Source organism: Gallinula chloropus (genome assembly GCF_964237585.1).
Source record: "Gallinula chloropus genome assembly, chromosome: 1".
NCBI classification, from domain to species: Eukaryota; Metazoa; Chordata; class Aves; order Gruiformes; family Rallidae; genus Gallinula; species Gallinula chloropus.
The window spans coordinates 97,572,562-97,591,905 of record NC_140085.1 but is presented as its reverse complement, the minus strand read 5'-3'; the positions used below and the strand labels follow the sequence as shown (position 1 = coordinate 97,591,905).

General features: G+C 40.1%; 1 protein-coding gene across 1 annotated transcript in view; it reads right to left on the bottom strand.

The window, feature by feature from the left end:
- The window catches only part of EPHA3 (EPH receptor A3), a gene marked incomplete at both ends in the record, with an annotated part of 228,015 nt that overhangs the window by 24,301 nt on the left and 184,370 nt on the right, over positions 1–19,344 (bottom strand). Inside the window, 3 exons of the mRNA XM_084272151.1 lie at positions 5,023–5,232; positions 7,571–7,632; positions 13,364–13,549. Coding sequence (XP_084128277.1) covers positions 5,023–5,232; positions 7,571–7,632; positions 13,364–13,549 — 458 coding nt within the window. The remainder of the gene's footprint in view (positions 1–5,022; positions 5,233–7,570; positions 7,633–13,363; positions 13,550–19,344) is intronic.

Here is a 19,344-nt window from a genome sequence, read left to right as displayed (position 1 = left end):
TTTTGCAGTTGAAGGGAATGAACAAACCACAAGCACTGGTTGCACCAGCATGTGCAGAATGGAGAGGACTTGCATGCCCTTCCCTCTGGCAAGACGGGGGAGCAGCGTCTTGCCATGCCCCCCTGCTCTGGCACCCTTACCTGGCAGCACAGGCTACCAGCATACTTGCCATCAAAGTGGAGTGGTTTTTTGGAGTGATGTAGATTTAACAAAAAGTTATCTGTGCAGATATAACAACTGGACAGTGTTTTTACATTGAAATGCCACGAACACCAGTGATGTATCCAGCTATGTGTTTAAGTAGTCAAAGTTCGTCTAACGATTACCCAAATATTGTCTTTGAGAGACATAATTACAGGCCCTCTATGTGTGCGATGGTTTAAATTTACTTCCACTTCACACTGTGTCATTAGTCCACCTACTTGTCATACAGCCATCTAAAAATAATAAGAATAAAAAGGATCAATTTGACAGTCACAATTTTAATACAATCTTGGCCTTTCAATTAAAAGTGAATAGGTATGGAGAAGGTAGGTAATTACAGCACATCCCCTCCAGCACAAAGGCTCAGTAAAAAAAAAAAAAAAAATTAAAAAAAAAAATTATCCAAATAGTCTACTTCACATGCTGGCTTCTGCTTCTGTAAGCAGGCAGACCCCAGGCTGCCAAAGGCCTTTTGTGGTATCATCAACTCCGTGACAATAATTCAGGAGGTAGAAAGTGACCCGGTCAGTTAGTGAAGTTTTCTTACAACTCTTGATTCCCTGCATTTCACATACGCACCTGTGATCTCCACATTGTCCTTGAAAGCTCTTGTACAATAGCATGCATATCACAGATCATGTATTGATATATAAAGGGGTACATACATTATTTATACATAAAAGAATACATGTTCATGTCCTTTATGCGAAGCTTCAGACACAGCTTCTGAGAACAGAGCAATATAAAATTTTGCCCAGTCAGTGGTGTGTATTGAAAGCCTGAAGGGCTGATGGGGCTTCTTGGGGGCAGATCAATCCTGAACTGCAATTATGAATTAAAGCAATGGAATTGTTCCTCAGGCTTTGACATTTACAGATGGAAAATAGGGATAGAAGAGGAGGCTAAATAGATAAAATGTCTATCTATCTTTGCAGCTAATTCTATAAATTTCCATAGCACTGCTGATACTAAATGGAGAATTGGGAGTGGGAAGAGGTAGAGGGGAAGCAAAAGTCTCTATTCATTAATATAACACACACTATCTACTGCTTCAGATTTTGGAATTGTGATTATATTTTGGGTTTGGTTTGGGGTTTTTTGTCTTTTCAAAAAGCCACTGAATAGTTGTCATCCTTTAGTTGTAAAGGCATGGAATTATTTGGGATGATGCCATTATTTTAAAAAGCTGCACTATTTTTGTCTTGGTTTTGTTATATAATTAATGCCTGTGAAATACACTAGGAATAGCCTAGGAAATGGTCTTGTGTTTTGTGATATGACTACGTTGCAGGAACATGAACTGCTCAGCTTTCTTCCAGTGGGCTGGAGCTTTGTTTCATACTCGTGATCCCAGGTTGTTTAAACTGGGAATCAAACACACTCCAGGGACACGCTACCTGGACATCTACACAAGATTCACTTCAAAGGAAACATGAGCAAAAAGATGAATAGCAAACAGCATTGTCCTTCCCTCAGGGTCAAGACGTGGCAGACCTCGACAACTACTTTTGAGAAAATTAGATTTGTCCCAGGCTGCATTTGAAGGTTTTAATTATCTGAACATCTTCCTGCAGCAGTTTGCATATACACCATAAATGCCAGATGGAGTTTACTGAGCACAGATGATTACGCTTTACAAAACAGTTTGTTTCCACCTGGTTTCACCATCTAAATGTAAATAGGCAGGTAGGCTTTGAAAATGGGTGGATGGAGAAGAGAAGAAAAGAAAAAAATTGAAAAAAATCAACAATGCCCTTAGCCAAAGGAAATTCACACATGACACTGGCCAGAAACACGGACACCCTGTGCACCCTGCTTTGTCCTAGCTCACCTGTGGATATGTCACTGATGTTTGCTTTACTTTGAAGGAAGCATGCTTCCCTTTATAAAGCTGTATGGCACGCAGTTTGATGGGGAGAGCTACATCTTCCACCCTATACAACTTTCCATCTCAGTTAACTAGGATTCAGCGTTTTCTTCTGCTCTTTCTGTGAGTACACAAAATGCCAATTACTAAATCATAGATTAGTTTGTATGCCCAGGTGAACTGTGGAATAAGAGAACTGAACTTCGAAGCCTGGCAGAGGTATGAGCAGAAGAACATGAGCCAACCATGTGTCAGAGCTGTCTTGGGGGTGGAAAGAGACACAGAGACTTCTCACACGTGGCACGTGTAAGAAACATGGGACAAATATGCTGTGCTTGGTGCTGGGCATTAGTATCCCATTTCAGGCATCACCACATTTAAGAAAAATGTAGTTAAATAGAAATGAATCTGAAGGACACCAGCAATAAGAGTAAGTTTAGAAAAACCAGGGGAAATGAAAGAATGGAGGGCTGTGTGTGGAGGATGCAATCTCTGTGTGTGAAAGCAGCTGCTTTAAAGGGGAGAGCGATCACCTGCCTCTGGGCAGCAGTGGTAGGACACAGAGTAATTGCCTGAGCTTGCAAGTGTATGTCCTGGGGGAGGGAGGTTAAATATGAGACTAGATAAATACCATATCTAAAACTGTTTACCTCAGAGACACTAACACCCATTACTTTCACAGGAGATTTTAAGAAGAGGGCAGGCAAGCATATCTGACAAGGCAATAAACCTCTGGCTGAACTACAGACAATTTTCTCTTGAGGAACTCTTGCATTATATTAATATTTACTTACGAATGCTGCACCTATACCAAGCATGAAAGCTGCTCTCTCCTACTAAGGCCTCTTCATATAAACCACGAGAGATCTCTGCAGCCAGTTTCATAAAGTGGTGCATATTGCATATTTCTAACTATGTGCCAAAGCTTATAGAGGGCAAAGAAAGCACAGAATGGTCAAGTAAAGTCTTTATGCCTGGTAAGTTATGCAGGTATGATTGATAAATATATTTATATATATATGTATATAACATATATAATGGTTAAGAAAAGAAGTAGGATTCCTTTACTTGTTTCTCATGTTATGGGAACCTGCTTTGGCAGGGGGTTTGGACCTGATGATTTCTTGTGGTCCCTCCCAACCCCTGCAATTCTGTGATTCCAATCACGAAGAAGACAGCATGCAAACTACCACGGTAACGGATTGCTCCTGTCAGTGATCAGGAATGAAGGAAGCCCTAGGAAACCCACATTAAGATTTTGCTGATACATTGTACCTGATTTGGTTTGTACAGTGAAGAAGACACCATTACTAGGCATCAGTGCAAATTACACTTGACTAAGATACTGGAGATCAATGCCACTTTTTCTGAAGTTAATAAAATCTACTTGCAATAGGATAAAAATGAACAACCAAACATCCCGGCGTAACATCTACATATGCAAAACTAGACTTCAAGGTTTCCACAACAAAACAGAAGCGTTCTTCGAGTGACAAAAGAGGTGCAGCACAGGCATGTTTAGAAGACACTGGGGCTTTTGTAAGGCTCTAAGACTTCCAGGTAGCTTTTCAGGCAGGATGAAATCCAGGAAAAAAAAAAAAACCAAAACAACAGCCTACACTACGTGCAGTCCCTCATCTGATAAAAGCTTCTGGATCTCAGGAAAAAAGTGTCAGAGGTTAAGTCTCCTCCTTGATGTCATTACATCTCCAAAACACAGGTACCAGTTTGTATACGAGACATAAGAAGGAGAAAGCTCAGAATGTTTGTTACAAAGTTAAGCAAGGTTTCATTTTTGTTTTACTCAAGTTTCTACTCAGCCAGGAGTACAACAGCAGGTATAACTGATACACACTTGCAGAACAGTGGTATCAGCATGCTCCAAATCAGACAGATAGAATCATAGTAACAATTTTTATAGAATCATAGAATCATAGGGGTTGGAAAGGACCTCGAGAGATCATCGGTTCCAACCCCCCTGCCAAAGCAGCTCCCCAGCTCATATTGCACAGCGAGGCGTCCAGATGGGTCTTGAATATCTCCAGAGAAGGAGAGTCCACCACCTCCCTGGGCAGCCTGTCCCAGGGCTCTGTCACCCTCACTGTGAAAAAGTTCTTCCGCATGTTGGTGTGGAACATCCTGTGCTCCAACTTGCAGCCACTGCCCCTTGTCCTGTCTCCACAGACCACTGAAAAGGGGCTGGCTGATTCCCCCTGCATCCCATACTTCAGATATTTATAAACATTAATAAGGTCCCCCTCTTAGTCTTCTTTTCTCTAGGCTGAACAGTCCCAGCTCACTCAGCCTTTCCTCATAGGGAAAATGCTCCAGGCCCTTAATCATCCTTGTAGCTCTCCTCTGGACTCTCTCCAGGAGATCCCTGTCCTTTTTATACCAGGGAGCCCAGAACTGGACACAATACTCCAGGTGGGGCCTGGCCAGGGCAAAGTAGAGGGGGAGGATCACCTTCTTTGACCTGCTGGCTACACTCCTCCTGATGTCCCAGCATACTAGATGCATAAAGGCAAAAGAAAAACATATTTCTGGGTAGGATCTTTTCTTTACCAGGTGGGAGTTAACTCGTCAGTGTAACAAAACCTGCTCAAAGCATACATGAAGTCTCACATTATTGTGTGCCGAACCAACTCCAGCCTTAACTTTGGTATTCACTCCCTTACACACCCAGCAGAAAGAAACCAACTCATATATTTTGCATACTTTAAGTAAAACAATCTACCAACAGAAACATTAACTTTTTCCTTCTATCTTCTCTGAGATGTGCATTAAAAAATAGCTGTGGTAAGTTTATGGTTTACTGAACATCTCTAGGCATGCAAGACTGGATCATCTCTGCAACACAGGTTATAAGTCTCAGGAGCCCCTCAGGTTTCAGTCTAATTTGTCACAACTAACAAGAATTTTAAAAAGGATAAACAAACACAGAAACTCACTCTTGTGGTGTAAGCAGCTTCTGGGTCATCTTCCAGAACACGAGAGAGACCAAAATCTGAGACTTTGCACACCAAGTTACTATTGATGAGGATATTGCGAGCAGCTAGATCTCGATGGACGTAACCCATATCTGACAAATACTTCATGCCAGATGCGATCCCTCGAAGCATGCCCACTAGCTGGATGACGGTGAACTGGGCATCATGTTTCTGGAAAACATTTGAAATGCAGTTTCAGAGGCTGCTCATGTTCCTCCTTGCGTGGAACTTTTAAAAAAGACTCTGGCAGCTCCTCAAGTGAAGAGCTTGTGAATCAGGGGTTGTGATTTAAATGCCACACATTGAACTACTCTGATCTGAAGCAGATAATCTCCCAATCGGCCAAGGGAAGGGGGTAGATTTTCAATTCAGATAAAAATTCTTTTTTCCCCTTCTTGCTGTCATCAGAATTTGAATTTCCTAGATGACACCTGTTGGAAAGTGGAACATAGACTTAAATTGTGTGTGCTCATGGGATAGAAGCATCAGGACATTAAGGAAACAGATGTCCAACTTCCCTGACAGGCCACAAGAATTGTTAGTGAAAATCCCAGCCTTACCCAACAGACAAATTCCAGTTTTCTGCTACACAAGCATTTTCTTTAACAAAAGCAAATGTTTATCTGATTTGGTGGTTTTCAGATTCTGTTAAATTTAAACGAATTTCTAAATTTTTCCTCGATTTCAGGAACACAAAAATCACTTAAACACGCTGTGACTTAGCCTAGAAACCAACAGTTGTAAGCATTCCTAATTGTCTGCCTCAAGACACATGTTTTAAATCTCTCAGCTCTTCGTAATGCTGTTTGTTAACATCTAGCTTTGATATTGATATGCAGATACATAGATGACAGGACAATAGCATGTTCTGAGGTGGCTCTCAAAGGAAACCCCAGTGCTGTAAATGTATCATCATGGGCAGGTCTCCAGCTCTTCCTGCGGCTTCCAGGACTTTATTAAATACATGGGAGCTGGCTCTGTCATGTGGGGTGAGCTCACACGAATCAGCCTGAAAAACTGATTGCATTCATTCCATTTTTGATTCATATACTTAGGGGTGATATTAGCACTGTAAACATTAAACAAATATATGGCACAACATATGCTTAAAGAAACTCTCAGAATTCCCTTTCATGAAGAAATTCATCATTACTGAAGACTCTGAGCAGCTTCCTCTTACGTAATTTCCTTTAACTACATCCAGCACAAGAAGATCTATGTAGACCCTGGAAAAGACTTCACTAGGAATAAAAATAAGGTTTCTAACCATGAAAGAAATGAGATGCTGAGATAGCCTTTCAATGCCAATGGGGAAAGCAAACTAAATAGTTTTAAAAAGTACTTATAAAAAGGTTATGTGCCCTGGGATACCTGTAGTATTAATGAGCCACAAGGTTCTTATCTATGATTCCACACAAGAGAAGTTAAAAATCCAAACCAAACCAAAACTACCTCAAAACCCCACATTCAAATTAACAAACAAGTTGAACAACTGTTTTGTACAGTCAGAAATTATTCTCCTTTCCTCAGAGGTTTCTTCAAGGGTTTTTAGCCTAAACAAAATATATACAGTTTGGTACAGATATATTTCATTCAGATATACTGACACATTATTTATATGTATTTTACATGCTCCAGTGGACATCACAACATATATAGTACATACTGAAACTAAGGTTGACAATATATCCCCTTTTGGGGTTAAACGTCTAGTTCAGTGTTATGAATTTGGGGGATAATGTCATTCAACCATGGCAGAACTAAAGCAGTCTCCCAGCCACAGCTGAGTTTGCCCTAACAAATTAAAATTAAACTAGTGTTTCCCCTCAGATGGGATTTCATTTCTGCTACACTTCTTGTTTTGCCACAAGTAAATCTTGGTGACACAGGGAGCATTCAAATTTTTTTAGGCTCGCTACCAACTTTGACAGCAAACAAAGATAAATCAACAACAGTATTAGTAAGTCTAAGGTTGGGGAAAGAAAACAGGCCAATAGTTTGCTAGCAAAACATTTCAAACTCCCTCAGGTATGGGGTTGTTCCCTAAACTTTTCACACTGAGGGAAATGACTCTTGGCTCAGAACTATTGGCTTACCGATAAAATTTCCACAAATGCACTCACTTTGGAAAGCGTCTGGTGAGACATACAGATTGCCAACCATTAAGTGTAACTGCATTGCAGCAGTAATTCCACCCTCCAAAAAAGATTTCCTTTTTTTTTTTATGCCAGAAGGTTGGTTTGGTTTTTTTTTTTTAAATTGATGTGACATACTAATAAATCAAACATATTCTTCAGTTTGGAATAATACTTACTGTAAGAACTCAAAACGGACCAGTGGATCCCTACCTGGCTTTCTGAGCACTTTACAATACACAAAACCAAATGGAAGTAACGAAAGATCAAGCTACTGGAGCTTGTGATAAGTCAGAGTACAGTGGCAGCAAATGCCTAACAAATGCAGAACAAGAGCCAGCCCTGCACCATGCAGTTCCCTCTATGGCACTTACCCGCAGGAAGCTGTCCAAGGAACCATTTTCCATATACTCAGTAACAATCATAACTGGTTTACCTGCAAATACATTACAGGGGTCAGGTGTTTAAAATGAATACGCAATGATCAATAAAAACAGGTATTGCAGAGAGGTGCCCACATCTTCCAAATCCCAAGGATAATTTTACATTTAAAGAGAAAGCAAAAGATGCACAAGCAGAACTGGCATTGTCCACAATATCGAGATTTCACTGACACCAACAGAAATACAGTCACTTCAGCAGAAGCTGACACATTTTTTAGTAGCTCAAGTCCCAAGATGCAAAGTGAAGTGTCTTGTATTTTCAGTATATGGAGTATTATCCATCACCATTGAATAAAATCCTTCACATAGCTGTTGAATTTAGGCAATGAAGTAGGCTTGTTCTGCCATGTGTTTGCCCCCAGTTTCCCTCGGGAAAGAAAGAAAGTGGTCCCTTGCTGTTGAGGGAGTTGCAGTTTTTCTCCAGAGGTGCCCTGGTCTTGTAAGGTCAAGGATTATGGAGCGGGGTTGTACCACATGGGCACAATCAATATGTTCCTCAGACACCACATCAAGGAAGCGGTTGAAGGCAACAGCAACAAACCTCTCCTTCAGGAGTGTATTTACAGCACATTTAAACTGCAGAGCTTTGGTGTTTTCCTAGCATAAGCCGAGGAAAACATTGCGGGGGGGATCAAGGCGGAAGGGGAAAACGCACAATAAAAGTTATACATGGCACTGGAAAGAAGAGCAGAGCTGTAAAGCAGCCACCACCCACTGCTGGGGGTCAGCCCTCTCCCTTTACCAGCGGTCCTGCTTCCATCTGCACGAACCCACCAAGCACAGCTCAGCTGGCGGCCGAGCACGCTGCATCCACGGGGCAGTCGCATGGTCTACAGAAACAGCCCTGAGTCCTTGACAAGCCTCTAGAATCTTTTTAAACCTGTCCATGAGGATTCAGACCGGTTTGTGGGACCATTCGTTCTACCCGAAGGTATTTTGTAACATAACCAAGAGTTTTATATGCAGCTCTTGACATGCTGGAGAGAAACGAATGTAAAAAAATTAACGCGATTACGGTGAAGTTTCTGGACAAAGGTCGTTGCCCTGCTAATATTTTACCCTCATATGGATTTTATTATTTCATAATATTTTCTGAAGCTTTGTTTATTTTCTCTTTCTGGTAGAGGGAAAGGTGAGAAAGAGCATGAAGTTATTTAAAGAGATGAATTATTATTTCACATATAATACAGGAAGGCATCTGTCCATAAAAGCACGACAAAGGCCTGTGCATTGTATAGCTGGCACGGTGATATTTCAGCTTTTAAAACTGAACAGCATGAGGCTCGAAAGAGTTACCCAGTATAATTAAAAGCAAAAAAGCCATAAAAGTCAAGGTAAATGGTAACAACTCCTCCTTCAATTGATTTTCAGAAAAAAATGCAACTTCCACCAAATAGAAATCCTTTGAAGATTAATATTAATTTCAAAGAATAAGTTTAATGTAATGAGAAGAAAATTGAGTTCAGTTTGTCCTTTTTGCTTAGATTAATGGGTTAAAACATCTTCTTTCTGCTGTGTAAATGAGCTGTTATACCGTGGGAGTTACACTAATGGCTAATCGACTCTGTCATCCATTAACTAGTAGGAACAAACTCTTTATCCAAAACATTAATCTTGAATTATATAGGATATGGTACAGATAAAAGGCCTAGCAATGTAAAATCTCTCTCTTTCTCTCTCAAAAAAAAACCAAAACAAACCTGTTAGCAAGAACAGGCAGTGCAAGGAAAAACATAACTTAAACTAACTTAAATTCTGTGTGTAACTTTAACCCAAAGGCATTTCTGGTAAAGCACAGCACATGCTGCTGGGTCTTTCAAGTAAAGGGCAGTGCACCGGTGGGGCTATCCAAAACTTTCTATGATGAATCCACGTACTTTTAAACAGGGAGACAGTTGCCTGGTTTCTGTATAAACTCTGACAGCTTTATGATACATCAGAAGACTGAAATTAGAGTAAGAAGCTACATCTTTCACATTATTAAGAGAGCATCTCCCTGCTTTGCTCTTCCATACTCGGAAAGCCCCAAGCGCAGGGTTTCACTCACGTGTCCATAATAAGAAGCATATGCTGTGAAGCAACACCGTGCACTTTTAATAGAACATTCTGCATTCATTTATCAAAGCACAGCCGTTTATACACGATAACAACTTGTGTCAACAGTGTAGCCGAAATTTATTATGCTAACAGGCTACAAATTGCTGTAAACTATTAGTAAACTAAGCAGAACATGTGCGCTGGTTATCAAGACTACTGCCTGCAGCGCACCCAGGAGACCCGTGGAGCGGGAAAACACAGAACAGAAAACACTGTGAAGCAGGGGAGCAACTCTACACATAAGCAAGGGACTACATACACTCTGGTGGGTGCCCCTCCTTCACACTGCCATGGGTTGTCACACTGCCACCCCAGCTTGAGAACTTCTCATACCGAACGGTCCTATTAACAGGGATGGTGACATCTGGGGTTCTTAGGAGCTGCTTCCCAAGATCAACTTAGTATGAAAAGTGAAATCCTTGCTAAGGGTCTTGCCTGGGTCCCTTGTCTAGATTCAGGCCTGGAGGTTGGTGGCCCTGCCTGTGGCAGGAACTGTATGACCCTTGGGATCCCTTCCAACCCAGACCATTCTTTGATTCTATGAGGGTCACCCGTCAGAAAGAACTAGGTTAATGAGGAAAAGGTGACATTGCCTGTTTATCAGCCATTACCTGTACTGAGAGTGATCCAGCCAGTATTCTACAGGCTCTCTACTGACTGTACATAAACAAACCCTTTTGAGTGTGATTTAATACCTATAATTGAAAAAAAATTGAAAGCTTGCCAAGTTGACATTACAGTATATTTGCTTTTTCAAAACAACATCACCAAACCCCACTGTCTTCTTGTCCTTCCATCACCCTGCAGAATGCTAAAGCAAATAAACTGTTACCTTTACTTGCATATATGCCATGCAATTTTACCCACTAAAATAGATACAAATAGCTGCAGAACAGTTTTCTCAACTCCTGGATTCAAGCTAACTGGAGAGGGTGTTATATCCCTGAGGCATTTCTCAACCTCAGCTGGGAATATTGAGAGCTCGCTGTCTCCTTCTTACTTGGGATAGGCAGCTGGCACTCACCCCCATGCCCCCCCCAATCCCCAAACAGCAGTCTGTTACGAATACAGCTGAGTTGCAAACTTACTAATAGCTGCTTATACAGAATACAGACAGCATTAGTAATGCGTATTCAAAAGGAATGCACAAATTCCTGCGTGCACAGCAATTAAATTATTTCCTCAAGTGCCACAGGAATACAAGATGTAACAAAATAGACTTTTACTCAGCTGTGTACGGACTGATGCTGGTGTTTCAAGTAATTTTGGGACTGCAAATGTTATTCTGACTGTACAAACTGTGTGTGTCATTAAAAAAGCAGGAGATAACTTGGGTTTACACAGGCAGATCTGCCAGCCTTTTCCTAATGGGATTGTGAGACTTAAATGGAAGAATAATTTCTTTGTTATTTAAATCAGCAAAATAGACTTTCATGAGTCACACCTAGAAGAAGTATTATTATTGCAATTATATCTCTTCATAACGTGTAGGGTTTTACATGCCTTCCACTAGTTATTTTTAGAGACATTCTTGTGGGTTATTTCATATAATTTGTTACAGTAAACTGACATTCTTTCATGCCTGTCTATGTTTGTGAAACAACGAATCATGCATTTTTAAAAACAAGATTCCTTAAAACCAATAAACCCATCTACTTAACAACAAAGCATTTGGTAGATTTCTACCCTGTTAAACTGGAAAGGTCCTCAGCACATTCCAAGCAGTTCTGAAATGGCAAGGAGTTGCTTTGAGGCAGAGTTCTCAAGGATGATCTATGAAACATCCTTATAGATTTTTTTCCACTCTCCAGAAAAATCTCAGACCGTTCCTGAATTTAAGAATACTTTGGGGGTTGGACTCGATGATGTCTTGAAGTCCCTTCCAACTCCGACAATTCTGTGATTCGCATATAAAATCTTACTGACTTCTCACCTAATAACTGCTGTAGGACATTGATGATTAAATTTTTTACCTTATGTTGCAATGGTAATTTAGAAAGTCTCTGAATTCACCTCTACAACAAGAAGCCAGATTTGGTACTTCACGGACCATCTCTTTTCAACTACTATTTCTGTCTTTCCACCTTACAGCAGAAAACAATCAGCAGCACAAGCAACAAGGGCCAGAACTTGCCTAAATGAGGCAGCATCATCAGCATCAAATCCCACCAGCTTCCCATAAGGAGAAGAGCATGCAGGACATGAATGTCTTCTAGGAGGCTGCTGTGGATGCCTTGGGAAAGCTGGGTAGGAGCTCCAAGACTGACACAATCATTCAGGAATGTCTGCTACAACTTTCTCTTATCTTAATGAAAGTGGAGCTGGAGAGGTTTCCTTCAAATGCTGCATTTCCAGGAAGGTACCAAGAGTGGATGGAGCTTCAAGTTATATTTTTGTCTCACAATGAGAAGCTGATCTGTTACCACAGGCAAAACATGCCTAAAAAAAACCCCCAACAAATGACTCCCAGATAAGACACGCAAAGGCAGATTTAGAAAATGTCTATTAGTAAAAATATAAATACAATAAATTTTACTATTGACAGCTTAAAGCCCCCGATATTGTTTTTTTTAGTTATTTTAAAATTTGTAAAATTTTTTTACTAAGAGGCTCTAGAGGACCAGGATCTTCAAAATACCTCACACTGGTACATACTGATTATCCCTCGTGATAACCCTCTAGAAAAAGTTGGGACTTATATTGTAATACACTACTATCAACTGCTGTAGCCAGGTAGGCTGTTCATTACTTTGTGCTAATGAGAAAAATCTAATGATTTAGTTGAAAGCAGAAAATACTGCTCCAGAGCAATTAGGAAATTTTAGGACATCGGACTCCAGGACTCCTAACAGATGATCAACAAGAGCCTCTTGGCCACTTTGTAGCAATTTTTCCCCATCTCATTACCCCGGGGTACGGTTTTCAAGCTCTCGGCAGCCTGAAAGCATCACGGCAGCAAGGGCCCTGCAGCTGCACTGCGGGCAATTGCCTCCAACACCATTCCTCACTGGATCCATCAGTGCAGGTCTGGCCAGTGCACACGGGTCATCGTTTTCTTGCTTTTGAGGAACTACAAGAGTACGCTGCTGAAGCTATGTGTTTCTGCTCTTACCTCTCCTGAAGGGTGCCTGGTACATATTGATGGGGTTATAGCATAAACATTTCTGAAGGGGCCTGCAGAGCATAAACGTGGATCACAGAATCACAGAAGGTTAGGGGTTGGAAGGGACCTCAAAAGGTCATCTAGTCCAATCCCCCTGCCAGAGCAGGATCCCCTTGATTAGGTCACACAAGAATGTGTCCAGTCAGGTTTTGAACATCTCCAGAGAAGGAGACTCCACAACCTCTCTGGGCAACCTATCCCAATACTCTGTCACCCTCACCGTGAATTTTTTTTTACTTTATCTGGATATTTTATTCTCTGATGCTTAAGCTATTTTCTCTTTTCATACTCGGAGCCTTTGCCTTCATTCTCACAGGTTTTGCCAGCCTTCATTCACAATTGATTCAATTCTTTATATGCTTTTGTTCTTCGTTGAAAGATCAGACAATCATAGAATAATTTAGGGTGGAAGGGGCTTCCAGTGACATTTCCCACACAAAAGAGATGACCCTGACATATCTTACTTTTTGTGACGACTCCCTCTAATCGAATGATATTAGGGTGGTCAAACTGTCCCATGATGCTTGCTTCTCCCAAGAAATCCCTTCTCTGTTTTTCTGTGTAGCCAACTTTCAAGGTTTTGATAGCCACTGAAATTTCCTTTTTAGACGGCAGCTTTAGGCGCCCACTGCACACTTCTCCAAATTCCCCTGAAAAGAAAAAAAAAGGGAAAAATGACAGAAGAGGAAATGTAGTTATGTCATAGGGATTTAAGAAAGAAGACTTAGCATTCAGCAAGAGCCCCTGTAGTGTGATGTTTACCGGTGGGCCACAGGCCGGAGCTCCAAAGGAGGTATTTGGACAACTACTTAACATTTCCATGCTTGGATTCTCCGGCTGTCAAACTGTACAATGTCACTTATTTACACTGCGTATCCAGATGACTGCAGAGCAGAGGAATGCATAAATGTCACCAGAAAATTCCCTTTTTGTTTCACTTGATGCACTTTGAGACAATAGTAGTAGTGCTAACTGACGAATGCATAAGTATCAGAACAGTCAAGCATCTCTATGAACATTATACTCTTCAGTTCTACCACATTCCTGATTATTTTACTTTTTTTTTTCAATTAAAGTAGCAAGATAATTCATAACAAAAGAATTTATCTACACAGCTGCAAAGAAAAGAAAAATCCACGCAGATTATCTTTGTTCTATCATTATTCAGATGGATCTAATCATGCAAATATATACTGTCACTACGGGACTATGGGACCTGACAGTCTGGCATGAATACTGTAAGCTGTGTGAGATCCCTAAATAGAAAATACCAGATATCACTGCATGCTTGCTTTTATAAAACTTGGTTTATCCTTTGCTATCTAACATCCAAGAAGAGTGCACAAGTAAAATTTATCTTAGCATTCAAATGAACAAGGACTGAATATGTTGACAAATTGCTGGAAGAAAATGCCTGACTTGAAAATTTCAGTATTTAACTCATGGTTACATAAAGCATACAAGGAAGTTTCAGCATCTTAAAAAACATTTAAGAAACTCGCTTTTTATTCTAAATTGTTAACCCCCCCATCTTAGACTTCATATGATACATAACCTGCATATAGAACAGCTGAGATAAAATAACAGTAGCAACTTTTGGTCTCCTTATTTTAATGAAAAAGTAATTAAAATAGTGAAAAATACAATAAAAAAGAGAGAATAGATAAAACAAACGAGAAATACCCTGGCAAGAATATCCCTATATGATTATTTATATTTAAAGACAAGGAAACGCTTTAACTGGACAGAAAAGAAAGGTGTTTTGCTTTGTTCTGCTTTTTTCTTTCAAGAAACTGGAGGGTGTTCTTGGCCCTGTACAGAAAGTGTGACTTGGAAACAAACCCTATAAATCTAAATCTAGCTGGGATCACTTTAATGCAAACTGGGAATTTTTTGTATTATTTGTGAGGGAAACATCATGGAAAGAGTGCTTATACTGCTTACGTACAAGGTTTTCCCAACTTAATGTGTAACAATCCTCAATGCAATAGCATCACTATGCCTTTAAAGAGCTCATCTGCCCACAATGATTCTTTCTTTACCTTTGCAGCTGACTTTTTACCTTAAGCAACATCCATGACAACTAAAAATGACCAACCCCAACAGAAATAATATATTTTGAATAGGATAAAGATATTTTTTAATCATGTTGCTCTTCATAGATTTAATGCTTAGAAATGTATGATGGATTGACAGCCCTTCACCACTGACTTCTGACGTGATGCCACATGGGACACATCTCAGATGTTACATTCAGCCCATTTATCTGTACACTGAAATTATTCTTTCATCGCCTTGCCACCAAAATGACTGCCAGTGGAGCCCGTGCTCCATTTGTGGCCCTGCAATTCCAGAATGACAAAGGGAGTGATGACAATGACCAGAATCGTAAAAGTCAGGGCTGTGTATCCATGTTCAAAGCTCAAGGAATTAGTGTTATTTATATGCAACAATGAACGAGAAGAGAGATGACAATAGTTTTGGCTTATCAAAATTACAGTTATAAATAAGGACACCAACTCCTTTTTCTGTAGATAATCGGAAAGCCAAACAACAGTTGCAAAGTACAATAAAGGTCAGTTAAATCAGGAAAAAAATTCTAACAGTAACCTTGGACAGTATGAAATGGGATTTTGGGGTTTTGGTTTTTTTTTTTTTTAGGGAGGCTATAAAGTCTTTTATCTTGGAGACTGTAAAGATTAAGCATTTGACAAGAATTGGTACCTAACAAGTTTTATTTTGGGCAAGTGTGTGGACTTAATGACCTCTTGAGGTCATTTTTCAGCTTTATTTTCTAGGATTTCCCTGTTAACCAAGTTAACAAAAAATCCCCCAAACCCAAACTGAACAAATGTATCATATCCTGTTGCTAACCCAGACTAGAATTGAGTCAACGACATGGAAGTGAATGTCACTGTATCTGGATCACCAACATCTAAGCTACTTCATCCTGTAGGTACAGTACTGTGGTGTTGATGCAATAACTACAAAAATGGAAAACAGGGTGTATCTTTATATACGTGTACACTACTAAAATAGCCGTTACATTAGATCCATTGTTTCTAATGTTATTTGTATTTCCGACTGCCATGACAGGCAGGAACTCAGAAAATTAATTCTAAAACCTATTACTGGTAACTAATGGATGTTGAATTCTGTTCAGACTCCTTAATTACAAATATTCAACCTCTGCAAGCCAAAATGACTAGTATATTTTACCAAGAGCAAACACTGCTTCAGTTCAAATACTAACCCCAGCTTAATACTGTCAGAATGCCACAAAGAGGAAGACCAGAGCACATCTTGAAAACAGAAGGAAAGGAAAAAAGAGCTTGATATAAATCTTGCAATGTCCAACTCTGCATTTATGTTTTAATGGTCCAAAAAGTTGTAACAAGATAACTTCTTAATATTATTGTTCAGTTACTGTTAACAGAGACTATCACTACGATTTCAGCAAGCAGTCCAGCAATCAATCCTTCATTTCTGACCAGAATCGTATATCTGATATTTGTTTGACTTTTGGGAAGGAAAAGGTTATGGCTAATGTCCATCAACACACCTCCATTTAAGCCAAGGCAGCAGAATTTAGAACTTGGGTGATTTATCAGATTCCAGAAGTGCCTTGGGGCCAGTGGGTGCTGCAAGAGACTAGGACCCTTCAGAGCAATGGAACTGACTGCTGTCTGTAAATATAAATGGATTTACTTTCTTGGAAAATGATTTTGCTGGAAAAAGCTGGGCAGCCCAACTCCGTTACCCTTTGGTTCTTTCACGTACAGGTGCTATGCAAGTCTATCTGGCCAACAACCACAGTGACATGCAGCTACACCACATCTTTTTCCTGCAAAACATTTTTATATGGTCCCGGTAAGAAATGGACTGGATCTCATCAGGTATTGTTTAAGGAGGAGTAAGGACTCGTGTTCCAGTTGGAAGGTGGAAAACCTGGCATTGATTTCAAGAGATCAGGTTGATGGCTTTTCATGTAAAGCCTTTCTGAAATGTTTATTTTTAATTATGCTACACACATAAACATTGTATAACCTGCCCTGCGGACTCATACATCTATTTATATGTGGCAAGCAAACAGATATTATTAGGAGGGCTGTTCATGATATAAAGATCTCTCTTCAGGAGATCTTAATTTCTTTTTAAACAGGCTACTTAATGCATCAGTGAATGGCATTTGCTGTGCATTTAGACCCAAGGGACAAGTAAAAGATGACTCTGTGAAATTAGCTCCTGCTTTAACTTTTCTGTGCTTTAAATCATGATTGTACTGCTGTGCACAGAACTCCCCTGGAGTTGGAGAGGGAGCTAAGCTGAATGTTTCAAAAAACCTGTGAACCCCAGAAACACTTTTCAGGCCCTCACTGAGACGCTGCAAACCCTCCCAGTGCATTCCTCAACAGGTAGCCCCTACATTTTATACATACTTCGATCAACAAAACGTTAGGCTGCAAGTATGCTTAATCTTTCAAAGACAAGCAATGCTCACTTTCATGTTTAGCAAAGCACATTCTTAATCTATGGCCAAATCAAGAAAGTACTTTCCATAGCAGTCTCTTACTATTCAATTGGATTTAAACTTCTTAAGTGGTTTGCTGAACTGGATCCATAAAAACAAGTGATTTGTTTTAAAAGAAAGAATTACTGTAAAGAAAAATGTGGAAAAGTGGCTCCTGACCTCAATTTTCTTACGCTTAGCCTCCCACTAAAATCCCTTGTGTTTTTACTTGAGGTTCTGTTGGACAAGAATATTTCCTTATTGCATTTGAGTTTGTTTTCAAAGCTATGTAAGCTGCCCTCCATTCTCAGAGAATTCCAGCTAAAGCTGTGAAAAACTACTTGGGAAAAGTACCTCAAAATATCAAGATTACTTGCCTGACTTGAAGGTCTCATTACTTACGTCATACTTCAATGCAGTTAAATGAATCCCTTCTTCTCAAATCACTGTCTTTTTATAATTTCCTTCACACTTGCATTTTTAAAGGAGAAGGGCAGGAAAAGACCAAGTCATTCACTCAAATAAGTCATTGACACAAGAAGGAGACAGGAAATGCCTTTCTGCTTTTCAGGAGGAAAGACGTGTTCCTGCAGAAGCAGCCTCGGTGGCACTCACTGACTGCACAAGCTACCACGTGCTGAACGTGACAGCAGTGTAAAATGATGCTATGAATATATTTTGGTAGCTCCCAGTGCTCTATAGCCTGACTTTCACCTGTTCTTCTCTGTCTGGCTCTTTGTGTCGGCATCTCTGGCAACTGCAAACAGGAACCACTAACTGTAATGCCGTATGGAGTCTTTGCTGCGTGAATCTGAGTCATGGTCTCTCCAACAAATGGCTTTATTTTATCTTGATTACAAACTTCAGTGTAGAGGATCTGCAGGAACCTACTGTCGGCTTCAGTGGAGTGGAGCAAAGAGACTTATTTTTAAACTCTTTTAGGACCTAACCCTTTTTGAAGCCTCTCAGAAAACTCTTCCTCTGTCTTTAGAGCCTGTATTTGGCAAATTTTTGGTTTGCCTCTCAGTCTCATGTGCACCCTGATTAAAAATAGGTCAGAACAATGAGTGATAAACTATGATGTATCATTGATCCTTATGAAATCTTTTTCTAGATTCGTATACTGCGTACAGCCCAAGTTTAGCAAGCTTACATTTGTGAGCAAAAGCACATGAAAAGACCTATAAGGAAACATACTGATCTTGGACTTTGCTTTTCGGTACCCCCCTTCTCTATCCCCATATTAATTCTCTATAATGTGCAATAAGCAGAGCTTTCCTGCCTTTGCTGAAGATGATGGGGAACACTGCACTCTTGTGGGGCAAAATTAAAACCAGCAAGGAACAGAAATTCTACCTTTGAAGAAAATAGGAACCTAACTTCCTGCAAGCAGTTGAGCAGCTGCAGTAAGAGAGGATGAATAACCTTTCTTGTTGCTGGGTGATTCAGGAGATGCACTGAGTACAGTCACTTGGTTTCACATTTCTTTCCAAATTAAAATCTTTTGCTGTTCACCAGGAGCCTGTCTCTCTCTCAATTCAAATAGTAAATTTAGAGAGAAGCAAAAAATCAATAATAAAAGAAGCCGCAATTTTCAATGGATTAAGAATTAATAGTACTTCTCACAAATACTTTAACTGAGTAGGAAAGCTAACACTTTGATCTTCTGACTCGAGAAGACAATTCTCAACTTCACTTCAAGGACCCAGCACCCATGCTAGCAGGAACTACATGCTGCACTGCAACATGGACAAGTCAATGTGGTGAGACTTTCTGTCATCCCACTCCCTGCTACATAATCTTCTCATTTCGACAGTTTGCTTTCTGTAAACCCAACAATCTATGGCGTCTGTACGGCTCAGACAATCAGTTATCAGACAGACAACCCTTTCCTCCTAAATCAATAATTCAAATCCAAAGCAGTGACCAAAATCA